This window comes from Pleurodeles waltl, chromosome 3_1, assembly GCF_031143425.1.
Source record: "Pleurodeles waltl isolate 20211129_DDA chromosome 3_1, aPleWal1.hap1.20221129, whole genome shotgun sequence".
Taxonomy (NCBI): Eukaryota; Metazoa; Chordata; class Amphibia; order Caudata; family Salamandridae; genus Pleurodeles; species Pleurodeles waltl.
The window spans coordinates 1143635131-1143654749 of record NC_090440.1 but is presented as its reverse complement, the minus strand read 5'-3'; the positions used below and the strand labels follow the sequence as shown (position 1 = coordinate 1143654749).

Below are 19619 nucleotides of genomic sequence, written 5' to 3'. Positions count from 1 at the left end.
TACAGGGTTCAAAGTTGGGTCCAAGGTAGCTCACCGTTGGGGGTTCAAGGCAACCCCAAAGTTACCACACCAGCAGCTCAGGGCCGGTCAGGTGCAGAGGTCAAAGAGGTGCCCCAAACACATAGGCTTCAATGGAAACAGGGGTGCCCCGGTTCCAGTCTGCCAGCAGTAAGTACCCGCGTCCTCGGAGGGCAGACCAGGGGGGTTTTGTAGGGGGGTGGGGGCACAAGCAGGCACAGAAAGTACACCCTCAGCGGCAGAGGGGCGGCCGGGTGCAGAGTGCAAACAGGTGTCGGGTTCTGTATTGAAAGCAATGGGGAGACCCGGGGGTCTCTTCAACAATGCAGGCAGGCACGGGGGCTCCTCGGGGTAGCCACCACCTGGGCTAGGTAGAGGGTCGCCTGGGGGTCACTCCTGCACTGGAGTTGGGTTCCTTCAGGTCCTGTGGGTGCACTGTTGGTTCCAGGCATCGGGTCCCTTGTTACAGGCAGTCGCGGTCAGGGGGAGCCTCTGGATTTCCTCTGCAGGCGTCACTGTGGGGACTCAGGGGGGTTGTCTCTGGTTACTCACAGGCTCGCAGTCGCCAGGGAGTCCCCCCTGAGGTGTTTGATTTCCGCGGGTCGAGCTGGGGGCGTCGGGTACAGAGTGGAAAGTCTCATGCTTCCGGGGGGGGGGGGGGGGGGGGGGGGGGGGGGGGGGGAACGTGAAGTCTTTAAAGTTGCTTCTTTGTTGCAGAAAATTGCAGATTGTTGAACAGGGCTGCTGTTCTCTGGAGTTTCTTGGTCCCTGGTTGCAGGGCAGTCCTCTGAGGCTTCAGAGGTTGCTGGTCTCTGTTGGATGCGTCGTGTTGCAGTTTTTCCTCAAAGTTGGGAGACAGGCCGGTAGGGCTGGGCCAAAGCAGTTGTCGTCTCCGTCATCTCTGCAGGGCTTCAGGTCAGCAGTCCTCCTTCTTGTTAAGGTTGCAGGAATATAGTTTCCTAGGTTCTGGGGTGCCCCTAAATACTGAATTTAGGGGTGTGTTTAGGTCTGGGAGGGCAGTAGCCAATGGCTAATGTCCTTGAGGGTGGCTACACCCTCTTTGTGCCTCCTCCCTGTGGGGAGGGGGGCACATCCCTAATCCTATTGGGGGAATCCTCCTTCTTCAAGATAGAGGATTTCTAAAAGTAAGACTCACCTCAGCTCACGACACCTTAGGGGCTGTCCTGACTGGGGGGTGACTCCTCCTTGCTTTTCTCATTATCTCCTCCAGCCTTGCCGCCAAAAGTGGGGGCAGTGGCCGGATGGGTGGGCATCTCCACTAGCTGGGATGCCCTGTGGCGATGTAACAAAGAGGGCGAGCCTTTGAGGCTCACCGCCAGGTGTTACAGTTCATGCAGGGCGAGGTGAGAAGCACCTCCACCCAGTACAGGCTTTGTTCCTGGCCACAGAGTGACAAAGGAACTCTCCCCATGTGGCCAGCAACATGTCTGGTGTGTGGCAGGCTGGCAAAAACTAGTCAGCCCACACTGGAAGTCAGGTATGTTTTTCAGGGGGCATCTCTAAGATGCCCTCTGGGTGTATTTTACAATAAATTGCACACTGGCATCAGTGTGCATTTATTGTGCTGAGAAGTTTGATACCAAACTTCCCAGTTTTCAGTATAGCCATTATGGTGCTGTGGAGTTCGTGTTTGACAGACTCCCAGACCATATACTCTTATGGCTACCATGCACTTACAATGTCTAAGGTTTGGCTTAGACACTGTAGTGGCATAGTGCTCATGCACTTATGCCCTCACCTGTGGTATAGTGCACCCTGCCTTAGGGCTGGAAGGCCTGCTAGAGGGGTGACTTACCTATGTCACAGGCAGTGTAAGGTTGGCATGGCACTCTGACAGGAGTGCCATGTGGACTTAGTTCTTTTCTCCCCACCAGCACACACAAGCTGTGAAGCAGTGTGCATGTGCTGAGTGAGGGGTCCCTAGGGTGGCATAAGACATGCTGCAGCCCTTAGAGACCTTCCCTGGCATCAGGGCCCTTGGTACCAGGGGTACCAATTACAAGGGACTTACCTGAGTGCCAGGATTGTGCCAATTGTAGAGACAAAGGTACAGTTTAGGAAAAGAACACTGGTGCTGGGGCCTGGTTAGCAGGGTCCCAGCACACTTTCAAATCATAACTTAGCATCAGCAAAGGCAAAAAGTCAGGGGGTAACCATGCCAAGAAGGCATTTGCTTACACTAAGGTTTTGCTTAGACACTGTAGGGGCATAGTGCTCATGCACATATGCCCACACCTGGGGTATAGTGCACCCAGCCTCAGGGCTGTAAGGCCTGCTAGAGGGGTGACTTACCTATGGCAAAGGCAGTGTGAGGTTGGCATGGCACTCTGAGGGGAGTGCCATGTCGACTTAGTCATTTTCTCCCCACCAGCACACACAAGCTGTGAAGCAGGGTGCATGTGCTGAGTGAGGGGTCACTAGGGTGGCATAAGACATGCTGCAGCCCTTAGAGACCTTCCCTGGCATCAGGGCCCTTGGTACCAGTTACAAGGGACTTACCTGAGTGCCAGGGTTGTGCCAATTGTGGAGACAAAGGTACAGTTTAGGGAAAGAACACTGGTGCTGGGGCCTGATTAGCAGGGTCCCAGCATACTTTCAAATCATAACTTAGCATCAGCAAAGGCAAAAAGTCAGGGGGTAACTATGCCACGGAGGCATTTCCTCACAATGGGGATGTGAAAATACGCATCCTGCAAGTCCAACTCTACCAGCCAGTCTCTTGTCTAGGGCACACAAGACCTGAGCTAGAGTGAGCATCTTGAATTTCTCCTTTTTGAGGAAGAGATGACTTCCCTTAAATCCAAGATAGAGCGAAGACCCTTGTTCTTCTTTGGAATCAAAAAACAGTGAGAATAACAACCACTGCCTACTTCTGACATCGGGACCCTTTCTATGGTGCCCTTGGCCAAGAGAGCCATAACTTCCTTGTGGAGCAAGATTAAATGATCCTCCATCAGCCGTTTCAATGAAGGGATAGAGGGAGGGAAAGACTGGAAGGGGAGGAAATAGCCCTTTTGTATGATCTGCAAGACCCATTTGTCCGATGTTATGGACCGCCAGTGAGGGAGATGAAATCGAATTCTCCCTCCAACTGGACGTGCACTGTCTTGCAGAGGGCTTAGGCGGTGTGGAAGAGGGGGGCTGAGTAGTGGCCGACCTCTGGCTACACCTTCTGGGTCTGAAGGTACCACGACCTCTTCCTCGCACGAGATGCTGTGAAGGTGGAGGACGGTGGCTGACCTGTGGTTGGTGTGGTACCCCCACAGCCCTCCCGAACCCTCGAAAGGGGAGATAGGAAGACTGCTGGCGAGCGGGCACCGAGAGGCCCAAGGATCTGGCTGTGGCTCGAGAGTTTGTTAACCGCTCAAGAGCAGAGTCTGCATTCTCTCCCAAAAGTTGAGAGCCACCGAAGGGCTTGTCAATCAGATTTGCCTGGACATCCCCCAAAAAGCCAGTGGTATGTAGCCAGGCATGGCGATGAAGGGCCACTGTCAAGGAAATCGCCCTGCCCAGCGAGTTGATCTTGTCCAAACCACACCGAATGGTAAACTTGGCTGCATCTCTCCCATCCTTGACCGCATGGATGAGAGTGTCTCGTACTCCCTCTGGGACCTGGGGCTGCACCTGTGCCACTGTATCCCATAAAGTGTGGGAAAAACGGCCCAATAGGCATGAGGTGTTTATGGACCTGAATGCTAGGCTGGAGGAAGAAAACATCTTCCAAGTTGGTCCAGCCTCTTGGATTCCATATCCAGGGGAGCGGAAGTGAAGGCACCACGGGAAGTCAAAGACAGCTCCAACGATGCTGATGAAGCCACGCGGGTCTGGATGACACACGCAGATCCAAACAACGCCACCCAACAATGTGCGAAGGGTACTGCTCAGCAAAAAGATTATGGATTCGAAGCTGATCCCAGGGAATTCAAAGGTACGATAAGGTAAGGTACCCACCTCAGAGAAATGCAGCAATACACAAATCTGACTTTTTTTGGTAGGGGGAGGGGGGTTGGTGGTCCTCTACACCTCATGTTTTCACCAGGATGACCTGGGCTATCTAAAATGGAACCGTGTAATGTACCATTGCAGGCATACCTGCTCTGAGTGTACTTTAACAGCACACAAGCTTTGATACTCCGTCACACAAACATGACTAATATCCTGCCCGCCGTTTTACAAGTTCCATAAAATATAAAGAAACTTGTAACATGGCGGACGGGATATCCGTAACGTTTGTGACAGAGTATCCCATCCGCCAAGGTCATAATCAGGCCCTATGTCAGTGCTCACTGTTCAGTGCTAAAGCTTTTCTATAATGTACCAGGGTGTGCTATTTGCAAACAGTCACACTGCCAGCACACACACACACTCACCATGTGCATGCTGCACAACATATCTCCCTTTATTTCCTGTATTTTAAGCTAACAAAGCTACACCAAGCACATGCTTTCAGTGGGCATACACTACGTAGGACACCATCTCTCATGTAATATATTTCCAAAAGACAGACATCCTCTATATACATGCACTAACAAAGTTACTTACCTCTGGTAAAGCATTTGAGGTGCATGGCTTCGTAAAAGTCTTATTTGAGCGGTGGTCGTTCTGGTTCACGGATAAGGGGCTGGAAGACGTGAAGTTGGCCCTGGCAACGGCACCGTGGAACCACGCTCAGACCTTCGACATTCCCAAGATGCCTTGTTGGCCAACGGGCGTGGCAAAGTTGAAGCCCGCTTGGGCTTCTTCTCGTGCCTTTCCCCCAAATGCCCGAGGACCTCGAGTGGGAAGAAGAGGAATTAGGGCTCCTGAAGCAGTCCTGTGACCTCCTCCTTGAGCCGGACCACAACCTCTGAGGAGTCGCGGCAACCGCAGTCAACTGCCGGGCCGCCGTGAGCTTTAGAGACCGCTCTCTCTCAAAGCCTTCGGGGCCATGGCCCGGCAGTCTGAGTACGACTTCAAGTCGTGGTCCCTGTCGAGGCACCAGAGACATAAGACATGCCTATGTCATGGCACACATGTATGATCCATTTTCGCCTATGACAAAAACGAAATCACCATTAGTGACCCTGACAACATTACAGTTGGGCACTCAGGACAGGGGCACACGTCTTTATCCAGGCAGAGGACTATTCCTTCCAAACAGTTGGTAAACAGAAAATGCAAGTAGAGGAAGCAATGTAGAATAGGCACCACAGAGGCATTAATTGAGATTGAACAGGCTGTGATAACTTATTGAGTGGAGTGAGTTGGCAAGTTGTACTATAATGAAATCGACTAGAACAAAGTGTTCCAAAAATTGCTTTGTAGTAGAAAAATATGCACTAGAAGGGTGTCTAACCATTGTATGGAGAATACACAGTTTTTTCCTCACTTATAGGAGCTTTAATATTGTGTTCATGTTTACTGTTCCTTATCTAGAAATGGATCAAGGTTTCAGGAAGGAACCTGCTTCATTTGTCAGCAGTTGAACTCTCTGGCACTAGGTGTTTTCAAGGTGAGCTAATTACTCATCAGCCAAGCTTTACTATAAAACACACTTTTGAAGAAATTCTCTTTAAAATAGTGGAGGAGTGAGCGCAACGAGAAATAGGGGCTAAGTAGTTAGCTTGGTCCGTACCCGATACTTCTCCCCACATAGTCTTCCTATAGAAAGACTCTACAGAGTGAATATCTACATATTTATAAATGCATAAAGTGAAGATCAAGATATTATGTGACAAATGGATGAGAAGGAAACCCCACTCAAAAAAGTAGCGGCACTCACCTACCTCTTACAGTGCAGGATGTATATAAAAAAAAAAGTAAAAGAATTCAGGAAACATTTCAGAAAGAGAAGTGGTATGTACACTTGAAACATCCCTGACAGACATAAATGTTCATGCCAATTACAATGAAAGCACATAATGCAGCCACCTCGTTAAGATGCTACAACAATAATGCGACTAATAATGCAGACAAAAGCATTAGCAAATCTAATTAAAAGTGCAATAAAAGAGAAGGGGGGAAAGAATATTGCAAACCTTAAAAAGTCTAATACCTCATTATCCCCACTTATCCCCAAAACAGATCCAAGGTTTGTCCAGATGATTGGCCAGGTGTTCATTCCATAACCAAAAGGTAGAGTAAGACAAGGGCCCCCTTTCTCCTATTGATAAAGTCAGTCAGCTTATACACGTTTAATTAAATAATGGGGCCAACTACAAATAGTCAACAGGTGCTCATTGTTCGTGTCAGCAGAGTGCCGTCACTAGACCAGGGGACAAGATTAATGCTAGAAGCTCCGGGTAACCACAGAGAGTGAATTCCTTTTCAATGGCTTATCTGAGCCATCTGGATGTAGAATTGGTACCTTAACATCAATCCAAGCAGTGGGGAAGAGACTTGTCCTTGCACAAGAGCTTTCCCCACCAACCATACTTCCCGCAGAGCTAACAGTGGTGAGAAACATTCAAATGCCATCTCCAGGGCTGACCCTGTACTTGGACAAAAGTAACATAGTATCAGGAATCAAAGATATGTTAATCTCAAAATGTCTGCTCAGGTTAGGGAATGTACATGCACCAAATACACTGTGCTAAGCATGAGCAGTGTAAGCATCTATCCCTTTCTAGAAGGAATTGTAGTGGTCACCAAGAAAAGCATGCCTCTCCAGTGGTTGGAATTCCAAAGAAGCATTCATATTTACACTTATGCCTGCAGAGAAAGTTTTGCAGCAAGAATGAAACCTATTAGCGAACAGGAGGAGACAGACCCAAAGAAAACAAGCCAGGACGGCCCACTGACGATGAATGTAACACCATACAATGTAATTGCCTCATTGCTATGTCGATTTGCCATTACCGAATCCTGATGTTGTATAAATGCCAATAAAAATCCCGCGCAAAAAAGGAAGACTCTTTAAAGAAGAGGCCCAGTTAGTCGGAGTTTAAAATTAATGAGCGCTAACAACATACTGCCAGTTAATCAGAACAAAGAAATAAACACAAACTTCCTCCTCCAAAATAAATAACTCTAGAAGCCACACTACTACAAAACAAACTTTATTCTCCTAACTTTTTGGAAAGCCTCTTGGTCCATCTCATTACAATTCATCAGAATTAATCCCCTTTCACAGAGCACTATTATACCCTATATCCTATAAGGAACAGTTATTCCACGTTCTGGTTCTACAGCTTGAAGCACTTCATCAACCATATGGCTAGGTCATCAATTATACAAACTGTTGGGATGTGGGTCAGCATGTGGTCTACTGATCTTGTTCCCCTGGTTGACAATCAACAAATCCTTACAAATCTACCATTAAAGATTGAACAGTAGGGGGATCACATATCGGGGTGAAGCAAAAGGCCCTCTGGAAACAGAACTGTGGGTGTGGCTGACTTCTGAGAGCAGAGCCTGTCCAGAGGTGAGAAGAAATACCGGCCTAACAATGCAGAATAACAATGTTTTTAATTATAGGGATCAAGATGCTATCCTCACTAATGGACCAACCCCTATAAAGGGACACCATGGTGCTTCTTTTTCCAGAATACACTCAAACAGTCCAAAGGCAAAGCAAGAGCTTCGGTAAAGTGAAACAAAGTTATGTGATAAGGGAGTGACATATATGACGATGTTCCGAGCAAAGCTAAAGATAGCCCAAAACTGAAAAAGCTAGGATTTTGACATGGAAGAAATGTAGGATTAGTTGAAATATGAGGAAAAAAGGGACAATCAGGGAAAGGACAAAGTAACCCGTACACTGACAATGGACACACAATGTCAAGGCTAACCATTGAGAATATGGACAAGCAACTCACAGGGAACAGAACCACCTCAAGAGACCACAATGCACATACCAAACTGGACTGGGACAGCCCAGGGAATGAACAATGACCACAGTGAACTGCAAGCTTAAGACACTATGAGCCAAACACTTTATAAGATCGAGTTTCTGTGTTAGCATGGGGTCCAAAGCCTGCAGGTGTTTGGTACACCACATTTACACCAAAACTTAACTTGGGAGGCAACGTCCTGCTCCAGATAACTTCTGGAACTGAGGTGCTGGGACAAGAGTCATCCTATACTGAACCTGAGGCCCCATCATTGCCTGAAAGGCGTGCACTACTGTTAACCATCTTTCTCTTTTGCATGTACTCATGACATGAAGGAAAGGAGGATACGTAGTCCTCCTGCAATCCTCACCACTTCTTGTGAACTGTTCTTGTTACATGCTGAAAGGCAGTATTTCCATTTGTTAGGGTGTGTGCTATATAGTTCTTCGAAGGCTTTAAGGTGAGTATAATGGGCACTTCTGTATTGGGAAGGGGGTATGGAGTTCGAAATCGACAATTCGATAGTGAGAGGTGGGAGGGAGCTGGGTTTTTCCCTTTACAGTCCTATAAGCCTCAGAGTGTTATCAGTGGGAGGCTTAACCTACACTGCTTCAGCTGTATACAGGTACCAAGGTCCACATCCGTTTGGTCTGAGAACCGGGCATGACAGAACACAGGACAGCAATCACTCACACACAACAATCATGAATCTGAAAGGGTTCGGCGTAAGATTAAACAAGGAACAGTAATTCAATTGTTGCACCACCGCAGACCAGACTTGGTGCTCTTCCAAGAAACCCATCTTAGGGCACTGAATTCCAGTTCTCAGGTAGGGGGAGATACTCTCTGCTGGCCAACGATGGATTCACGAGGGGGAAGAATAAACATATACATAAATAAATCAATACTAATTGTTTCCACAGAACTGCAACACATCACACCTGCATTTGAATTTTATCATACAATTGAAGCGCACTGTTGAGCCAAGTTTTCATTAAAGCCTGAAAATGTTTTTACATTTTATTTTTACTACAGTTATAATAAACTGCTGGTTCTTACTGCACTGGAATCCACATTGGTGTTTGTTTTTTTATTTCATATTTTTCTGATTTGCACTGCGCATATCATTCCTTCCAGGAAATGCAAAGCACTCAATATTCATGTTGAGAACGTATACTCACATCCACATCTTATTTCAACTGGGAACATTTTAGCTTCATGCCTGCACAGAACATAAGGATAAGCAAATGCCCAAGCTAAACTAACCTGACTCACCTCCATTTACAACTAATAACATTCCCATAGACAGAGCATTAACTCAACTCCATTGCAACAAAATACAGCGAACAAAACAAGGTCTCAGCCAAACATCAACTTCAGCAAGTAGTCTGTCAAAGTAATGGGAGGAGGTTCCAGGACAATTACATAGATTTCTGTGAATATCAAATTCTTACCTGTAAGAGGTTGGTCAGCATGATAAGTGTCTGCTTGCGGATGAATGGATTATTGTCCTTCAGACACACAGACACATTAGGGATGTATCGGTCCACCATGGTGGTGTATCGAATGCACAAATCACACATCACAATAATTACGTTATTGCGGACAGCTACATCATGGCATATCTCCAGCTCCCTTGCCATGGCAGGAACACACTTCTTTGCAAGATCCTCATGCTGCAAGCATAGCTTCCCTGCCACATAAAAGCCACATATAAATGTTTAATCAGTTCATAAGATAATATTAGTGTGTGTGAGCATCACTTTGAATAAAGACAAAAAGTGTTTTAGCTAAGTAGGCTTTCTTGTTATCTAAATTCTGCATTATAGGTATCCTAACTAAAGTAATGAAAGTAGGCTATTCCCAACAGCATGGCAGGGACTCCCAAACTTTTCATCAATTAAGTATGATTGAAAAGATGGCCTTGAGGAAGACTTAAATCTGCAAATTAAGGTGTCAACTCAACCCAGTACAAAACAGGACAGCTTTTACCATTTTATTTTTTTCAAAAGCAAGAAAGAAAAGCCAACTGTAGTCAGATAGTTTCTTTAATGGTCCTTGACAGACTAAAGTCTCAATTCCGACATCTTCAGCGAAACAGCAACGCTTAGTAAAGGTGTGAAAATAATTCAATGTGGCTGCCTCTGCAAATGGGACGTCCTTTAATCAGGTAGCAGCAGCAGCTTTCCTGCGTGCAGAAAGTGCTCAAGGTTTACCAAGAATCGGTTTGTTAGCTAACTGGTAACAGGCGATACACAAAACTATCCATCTAACACTAGTTTGCTAAGAAGACACAATTCTGGTATGGAGAGACCAGTAATTGGTAATAGGCTCATTAGTTAGATCTTTTGGCATATCTAAATAAAATCTCAGGACTCTTTCAACATAGAGCAAGTGAAGGGACTTCTCTTCTAGTGTAGATGGATAATTAAAATATACCAGCAGAGACAATGTTCGGTTTATGTTATAGTCAGATACAACTTTAGATAGGAAAGCAGATCTGTCCTCATACAAACCTGCTATGATTTAAGACTGTAGGGCTTCTCCGCAAAAACACCCCAAAGCTCAATAGCACTTTTTGCTGATGTAAATGCCACTAAGACAGCCACCTTCTCATTGGAAATCCATATCTATAGCTTAAGAGTATACCCACAGTAACATGAGAGAACCTGGGGTGGCTAGTTGAGCTACAGAGGTACTGCAAGGGCATAACATACAGGATTATAAATTATGGGGGGGAGAGGGGGGCATGTATGAACGTGGGACAGGCTGAGTTGTAAATTGGTGGGAAAATATGTGTGTGTGTATATATATATATATATATATATATATACAGGGAGTGCAGAATTATATTAGGCAAGTTGTATTTTTGAGGATTAATTTTATTATTGAACAACAACCATGTTCTCAATGAACCCAAAAAACTCATTAATATCAAAGCTGAATATTTTTGGAAGTAGTTTTTAGTTTGTTTTTAGTTTTAGCTATGTTAGGGGGATATCTGTGTGTGCAGGTGACTATTACTGTGCATAATTATTAGGCAACTTAACAACAAAAAATATATACCCATTTCAATTATTTATTATTACCAGTGAAACCAATATAACATCTCAACATTCACAAATATACATTTCTGACATTCAAAAACAAAACAAAAACAAATCAGTGGCCAATATAGCCACCTTTCTTTGCAAGGACACTCAAAAGCCTGCCATCCATGGATTCTGTCAGTGTTTTGATCTGTTCACCATCAACATTGCGTGCAGCAGCAACCACAGCCTCCCAGACACTGTTCAGAGAGGTGTACTGTTTTCCCTCCTTGTAAATCTCACATTTGATGATGGACCACAGGTTCTCAATGGGGTTCAGATCAGGTGAACAAGGAGGCCATGTCATTAGATTTCCTTCTTTTATACCCTTTCTTGCCAGCCACGCTGGGGAGTACTTGGACGCGTGTGATGGAGCATTGTCCTGCATGAAAATCATGTTTTTCTTGAAGGATGCAGACTTCTTCCTGTACCACTGCTTGAAGAAGGTGTCTTCCAGGAACTGGCAGTAGGACTGGGAGTTGAGCTTGACTCCATCCTCAACCCGAAAAGGCCCCACAAGCTCATCTTTGATGATACCAGCCCAAACCAGTACTCCACCTCCACTTTGCTGGCGTCTGAGTCGGACTGGAGCTCTCTGCCCTTTACCAATCCAGCCACGGGCCCATCCATCTGGCCCATCAAGACTCACTCTCATTTCATCAGTCCATAAAACCTTAGAAAAATCAGTCTTGAGATATTTCTTGGCCCAGTCTTGACGTTTCAGCTTGTGTGTCTTGTTCAGTGGTGGTCGTCTTTCAGCCTTTCTTACCTTGGCCATGTCTCTGAGTATTGCACACCTTGTGCTTTTGGGCACTCCAGTGATGTTGCAGCTCTGAAATATGGCCAAACTGGTGGCAAGTGGCATCGTGGCAGCTGCACGCTTGACTTTTCTCAGTTCATGGGCAGTTATTTTGTGCCTTGGTTTTTCCACACGCTTCTTGCGACCCTGTTGACTATTTTGAATGAAACGCTTGATTGTTCGATGATCACGCTTCAGAAGCTTTGCAATTTTAAGAGTGCTGCATCCCTCTGCAAGATATCTCACTATTTTTGACTTTTCTGAGCCTGTCAAGTCCTTCTTTTGACCCATTTTGCCAAAGGAAAGGAAGTTGCCTAATAATTATGCACACCTGATATAGGGTGTTGATGTCATTAGACCACACCCCTTCTCATTACAGAGATGCACATCACCTAATATGCTTAATTGGTAGTAGGCTTTCGAGCCTATACAGCTTGGAGTAAGACAACATGCATAAAGAGGATGATGTGGTCAAAATACTCATTTGCCTAATAATTCTGCACTCCCTGTATATATATCCCTGCTTGCATGGGCAGTGTATGTATGGATTAAAACATTATTTCAGTAACAGATGTACTGTTTTCAATTCCAGAACATTTATGTGATAGAGTTGTTTCTTCTACCACAATCCCTGCACTGTCAGAACTTGAAGAAGGGCTCACCAACCCACTGGAGACATATCTGTTACAATGGGCTGAGTAGGGAAATTTTTATAAAATTAATTCCTTTCAGAAGATTGGACAGTTTTGTACCACCATTTGCGGAATACCTTTGCCTGTATTGACAGGTCCACTTGGTCTTTCCAACTGATTTTCCACTGAAACCACTGATCTTCCATGCACTTTTGAAGAGACCTGATTTGAAGTCATGCATTGGGTATGAGGCAGATGCAAGAGGCTATTGATCCAAGCATGATAATAAGCATGATAATAATCGCGCTTACTTGAAAACACATGTCTAGAGATGTACAGCAATGTCTGCACCAACTTTGGTGAAAAACTACAGATAATTTTCAAGTAGGCCCTAATTGTGAACTGCATTTACCAGGATGCAAAGGAGCGAACTGTGCCAGGATGTGAGGCAGTGTGCTCCGACCCGCCTTCCTGTTTAAAAGGCTCCCTTGAGCCAGTGAGCTGACGAGCTTTGGAGATGCACCTGTGTGCCTGTGAGAGGTATATGACTTGAGAGGATTTTGGCAGCATTTCCAGCAACCCCAGATGAATTTTCTTTGTTCTCTACTCTCTACTGAAGAAGGGCTAAACCCAGAAACACGTGTCTAGAGATATGCATCAATGTCTGCACCAACTTTGGTGAAAAACGACAGATAATTTCCAAGTAAGCGCTAACTGTTAACTGCATTTACCAGGATGCAAAGGGGTGAACTGTGCTGGGATGTGAGGCAGTGTGCGCCCAACTCTCCTTCCTAAGCCACTTCTTCAGTCTGTAATATGTCCCTCCCTCTCCAGTAACACACCAGGTCCAAAAGGCTTCCCCATTGACTTACTTTTAATTTTTTTTATAACTATTCTCCACCCTCCTTGCGCCGTACCTCTTGAACCTTTTCAAAAAGGTTAGGCGATCTGGTTCTTTTGCCAGATGACCTTGGATGTGCCACGATCTCGACTTTTCCCAAACCTAATAAACCTTCACAGTATTGTGCATCTTACAGGCCTATCTTCCTCGTCAACATGGACAGTAAACTTCTCGCAAAAATGATGGATACTAGTCTGGCTAGTGTCATGAAAACATTAGTTCACAGGGATCAAAACAGCTTTATGTCTGGTAGGGGGATGCATCATTGCTTGAGTAGATTACAGGTGGCACGCTCTATGCTTGGCGACCCGCAAAACCCTGCAGCTTTGTTAGTAATAGATTACAAAAACACCTTCAATACCATCCACTGGCCTTTTCTGATCCAGATAATGCATCAAATGAATGCTGGCCCAAGATTTATGACCCTGGTGGAGACCCTGAACAACTACCCAAGTGGGCGAGCATGAATTAATAGGGTCCATCAAACGAGGTACACAATAGGGCTGCCCCTTCTATCCTCTTCACCTTAGTGGTAGAACCCTTGACCAAATGAAGCAGGGAAAATGAACAGATATATAGGTTCAGGTGGGCAAATGGCTAGAAAGGCAGAGTGGCACTATATGCCAATGACAAGCTTCTGTAGCTGCAACACCCCCAGGAGTCTCTACCACACCAGATGTAAATGCTGGATATTTACAGCAATGCTGTTGGGTTAACGGTCAACTAGTTAAAAACAAATTATATAAACTTGAGAGGTACAACTTGAGAACACAGTATCACACAAGGTCCTCTTCTACATATGGGTATCCATCCACATTATTCAAGGGCAGCATACGCTTAGGACATAAATACTGCACCATTTTTGAGATGCACATGTACTGACCTAGACTGAGAGGTACAACTTGAGAGAACAGTATCACACAAGATCCTTTTCTATATATGGGTATCCACATTACTCAAGGGCAGCAGACGCTTAGGACAAATACTGCACCATTTTTGAGATGCACATGTACTGACCTAGATTCTTAGGCTTCACTCCTGCTTAACCTCCAAAGAAAGGTATCTCTTTACGCAAAGTTATTTCACCCTGCTCTATTTACATACTACAAAACAACCCCTACATATACTCCCTCCAAACTTCTTTCAAAGGCCTACTGACCTAAATTCTTGGTCTTCACTCCTGCTTAACCTCCGAGGAAAGGTTGTGCTTTACACAATGTTTAAACCCCTCTTCAATTACATACTCCACGTCTACCTCTACGTACTGGCCTCAAACTTCTTTCAAGGACCTACAATCGATTATCTTTAGGGAGCTTGCCCACCCACAAGATCCTAAAGACTCAATGTCAAATGTATTGACCCAGTGCATGAGGACGGCTTAGGGACCCCAGACCTTCGACTTTACTACTGGGCAGCACAGAATACCACTTGGGGACTGGCTTTATGGGGACAGATACAAATCCTCCAAGAGGCTTGAGTTGGCTACCCATCAGAGGCTTGGGACACTTAACCTTTTATTAAGGTGGGGGAGCACTAGCCTCTCTCCCACAGGTTTCTCAATCTTTCAAAGCTTTGTCATTTTTTGACAAAACCCACATTCATTAACTGAATGTGTAGAAGTTTAATAGACCGCACATTCACAGTTTGGATCCTTGGCAGCCTTTTACTCCGAACAGGAGGGACCCATCATGAAAAAGTCCTTCAAAAGTGTAGACTAAGGCTTCCCAGGCTTATGCAATATTGAATGCAGGAATCTGATAGAGACTTCTGGCCGCAGATTCCTTACCTTTGAATTCCCTGTTGTCAGCTTCGAATCTGGAATTTCTTGCTGAGCAATACCCTGCGTGCGCTGTCGGGTGGCATAGTTCAGATCTGTGTGCATCGTTCGTCTTTGAGTGCCTTCGTCAGTGTCACTGGAGCTGTCTGGGATGGCACGGTCACCTATAAAGACACCACCCTGGCGCACACACGTCCGTTCTTTACCTTCCGCGCTGGTTAAGCACAGGCCTGGGATCAAGCTACCCTTTGCCTTTTTGGCACGCCTTTTTTCAACCGTTCTGTCAAAGATTTATTCGTGTCTGTGCGAGGAATGTGATCTAGGAAGACGGGTTTTAAGGCGTGTGGTGCCTGCCATCGTGCCATGTCGGTGACGGACCCTGACCAGGTATGTCTCTAGTACCTCGACAGAGACCACAATGCAAAGTTGTGCTCTGGTTCCCGGGCCATGGCCTGAAGGCTTTGAGAGAGCTGTCTCCAAAACTCATGTGGTCCAGCAGTCGACTTCAGCTGGCGCGACCCCTAGGAGAGCACGGTCTCGCTCAAGGATGATGTCTCAGGACCGCTCCAGAAGCCCCAAGTCCTCTTCTTTGCACGCGAGGTCCTCGGGGAAGAGGCACAAGAAGAAAAAGTCCAAGCGGACTTTCACTTCGCCATGCCCGTCGTCCAGGAGCGTTGACATTCCGAGCATGGTTCCGTGAAGCCGATGCCAGGGCCCACTTTGCGTCTCACCCCTTATCTGGGACCAGGAGTGACCCCTGCTCAAATTAACCCCTTCTGTGCCTTGGGCGAGGTGATCTCCTCGTCCTGCACCTGGGGGAGGGGAGGAGCGCTCGCGCTCCCCCCATGGGCCCCCCACCCAAACCCCCCGGTCGTGGATGGAAGGGGAATCCCTTCCCCTTCCACCCCCCGAACCCTCTCCCGAGACATCAGCGCGCATCACGCGCTGATTGTCACAGAGGCCTCCTCCTTCGCGCTGGAAGCTCAGCTTCCAGCGCGCTTGGAAGAGAAATGCATAGCATTTCTCTTCCGATCACGTGGATGATTCCAGAGAGGCTTCAAAGGGAAGGAAATTAATTTCCTTCCCTTTGAAGTCTCTCTCTGCGTTTCAAAAGCCGGATTGTAAAGCAATCCGGCTTTTGAAACACCCACTAGACACCAGGGATTTCTTTCGAAAGTGGATATTGGCATAAGGGAGCGACCCCTTGGGCAAGGGTCGCTCCCAGGGGGGTCATTTTTTTTTAAAGGCCTTTTCTGCTAACCCCGGGGGGGGGGTAGAAACCTCTGGGCGCCAGGGATACTTTTTTTTTTTTTTTTTTTTTAAGAGGTGGGGAGCGACCCCTTAGGCAAGGGTCGCTCCCCTAGGGGGCAAATTACATTTAGGCCATTGGGGGCCCCTTGGGGGCACATTGGCCTATTTTTAAGAGGCCAATCTGCCCCCAAGGGGGACAGAAACCACTAGACACCAGGGATTTTTTTTTTTCTTCGTGAATTTTACGCAAGGGGAGCGACCCCCTAGGCAAGGGTCGTTGCCCTGGAGGGCACATTTATTTTAGGCCATTTCTGCCCCCCTGGGGGGCAGATCAGCCTATTTTAATTAGGCCGATCAACCCCAAGGGGGGCAGAAACCACTAGGCACCGGGGATTTTTTTGTTGTTGTTTTACAGATGGTGAGCGACCCCTTAGGCAAGGGTCGCTGCCCTGGAGGGGCAAAATGTATTTAGGCCATATCTGCCACCTTTGGGGGCAGATCGGCCGATTTTAGGTCAATCTGCCCCAAAAGGGGCAGAAACCACTAGGCACCGGGGATCTTTTTTTTATGCGCCAATGTCACGCAAGGGGAGTTACCCCGTAGGCAAGGGTCGCTCCCCAGGGGGTTTGGGGGGGGGGGGCATATATAATTTAGACCACCTGGTCAGAGCCCCACAAGTCACCCCATCTTGGATTCCCCTAGGTCTCTAGCTCAGCCGGCACCTAGGGAAACCTACCAAACCTGTGCATTTTTTAAAACTAGAGGCCAAAATCTACAGGTAGACACTTTGCAAAAAAAACACCTCTGTTTTCTGTCAAAAAATGGGATGTGTCCACGTTGTGTTTTGGGGCATTTCCTGTTGCGGGCGCTAGGCCTACCCACACAAGTGAGATATCATTTTTATCGGGAGACTTGGGGGGACACAGAATAGCAAAACAAGTGTTATTGCCCCTTGTCTTTCTCTACAAAATATAAGAAAGTGTGTAAAAAAGACGTCTATATGAGAAATGCCCTGTAATTCACATGCTAGCATGGGCACCCCGGAATACAGAGATGTGCAAATAACCACTGCTCCTCAACACCTTATCTTGTGCCCATTTTGGAAATACAAAGGTTTTCTTGATAGCTATTTTTCACTCTTGATATTTCAGCAAATGAATAGTTGTATACCCGGTATAGAATGAAAACCCACTGCAGGGTGCAGCTCATTTATTGGCTCTGGGTACCTAGGGTTCTTGATGAACCTACAAGCCCTATATATCCCCGCAACCAGAAGAGTCCAGCAGACGCAACGGTATATTGCTTTCAAAAATCTGACATTGCAGGAAAAAGTTAGAGTAAAACAAACGTAGAGAAAAATTGCTGTTTTTTTTCACCTCAATTTCAATATTTTTTTTTCCAGTTGTTATTTTCTGTAGGAAACCCTTGTAGGATCTACACAAATTACCCCTTGCTGAATTCAGAATTTTGTCTACTTTTCAGAAATGTTTAGGTTTCTGGGATTCAGCATTGGTTTCACGCCCATTTCTGTCACTGACTGGAAGGAGGCTGAAAGCACACAAAAAAATCGTAAAAATGGGGTATGTCCCAGTAAAATGCCACAATTGTGTTGAAAAATTGGGTTTTCTGATTCAAGTCTGCCTGTTCCTGAAAGCTGGTGATTTTATTACTGCAAACCCTTTGTTGATGCCATTTTCAGGGAAAAAACCACAAGCCTTCTTCTGCAGCCCCTTTTTCCAAATTTTTTTTTAAAAAAAAGAAATTTTCACTGTATTTTGGCTAATTTCTTGGCCTCCTTCAGGGGAACCCACAAAGTCTGGGTACCTCTAGAATCCCTAGGATGTTGGAAAAAAAGGACGCAAATTTGGCATGGGTAGCTTATGTGGACAAAAGGTTATGAGGGTCTAAGCGAGAACTATTCCAAATAGGCAAAAAAAGGCCTGGCACAGGAGGGGGAAAAGGCCTGGCAGCGAAGGGGTTAAAGGCTCTTATGAAGCCATGTGCCTCATTTTTAGGCGGGCTTCCCCCACAGGTGGGTCAAGGGTCTTCGGATCCTGCGGAGACAGCAGGGGCTCCACTGGGTTTGACGCGAGCGGCTTCGGCCTAGGTGCCGTTGCGGACCTCGGGATCTGATATCAGATCCAGACTGACGCCGGTTCCACAACGTCGGCCTCGTTTGGTGCTGGTCCAATGTCGACGCTCCCCCCCCCCCCCCCTACCACCAGGGCGCCCCAACCTCATTCCAGATGATACGGAGCCAGAAAGATCTGATATCAGATGTGGACTGATGCCGGTTCCACAACGTCGGCATCGTTTGGTGCTGGTCCAATGTCGGCGCTCCCCCCCTACTACCAGCGCCCACTAGTGGTGGGCGCCCCATCCTCATTCCAGATGATCCGGAGCCAGAAAGATCTGATATCAGATGTGGACTGACGCCGGTTCCACAACGTCGGCCTCGTTTGGCGCTGGTCCAATGTCGGCGCTCCCCCCCTACTACCAGCGCCCACTAGTGGTGGGCGCCCCATCCTCATTCCAGATGATCCGGAGCCAGAATGACGTCGTACAACGCCAATTCCGACTTCAATGGCGCGGACATGGCTCAGAACAGTGCCTGGTGCTTATTTTGATCAGCCAGGCACAGGTGAGGAATGGGAGGGGTCCATTCCTCACCTGTGCTGAGGATCTTTTAGAGTATGGATTAGAGGAGCAGGACTGGTATGAGGATCTAGGGTAAGCCAGTGGACTGGATACTTCTCCAGATGCTGGTATGCTCTCACCTCCTTCTGTGGGTACGGAGGAGGGAGCGTCATATGCCATGGTGGTGCGTAGGGCAACTGAGATCTTGGACCTGGACTTGCCTACGGTGCCGGTCAGGACTAACATCTAGAAAGAGGTGCTTAAGCCGGGGGTTGCTACATCGGAGCAGACGTTATCCTTTAAAGAGGCCATTACTGATGCCGTGCTGGGGACGTGGTCTAAACCCAGCACAGTGGCACCTGTAAATAGGACAATTGGCCACCGCCATCGACCAGCTCCTACCGACCCTAGTTTCCTGAACCAGCGCCCACATCCCGGAGAGCTTGGTGGTCCAAGCCTCCACATCCCAGGGTGGCTTCCCTTCTGTTCCCCCAATAGGGAATCCAAGAGGCTGGACCAACTTGGTAAGAAGATGTTTTCTTCCTCCATCCTGGCATTTAGGTCCGTAAACACCTCATATGTCTATTGGGCCATTCTTCCCATACTTTATGGGATACAGTAGCATAGGTGCTGCCCCATGTCCCGGAGGGCGTACTGGACACTCACTCAGGCTGTCAAGGATG

The 19619-nt window shown here is 46.8% G+C and overlaps 1 protein-coding gene across 1 annotated transcript in view; it reads right to left on the bottom strand.

Moving 5' to 3' along the window:
* Positions 1-19619, bottom strand: part of NCAPD3 (non-SMC condensin II complex subunit D3) — a 675764-nt gene that overhangs the window by 216694 nt on the left and 439451 nt on the right. Inside the window, exon 23 of the mRNA XM_069224452.1 lies at positions 9305-9543. Coding sequence (XP_069080553.1) covers positions 9305-9543 — 239 coding nt within the window. The remainder of the gene's footprint in view (positions 1-9304; positions 9544-19619) is intronic.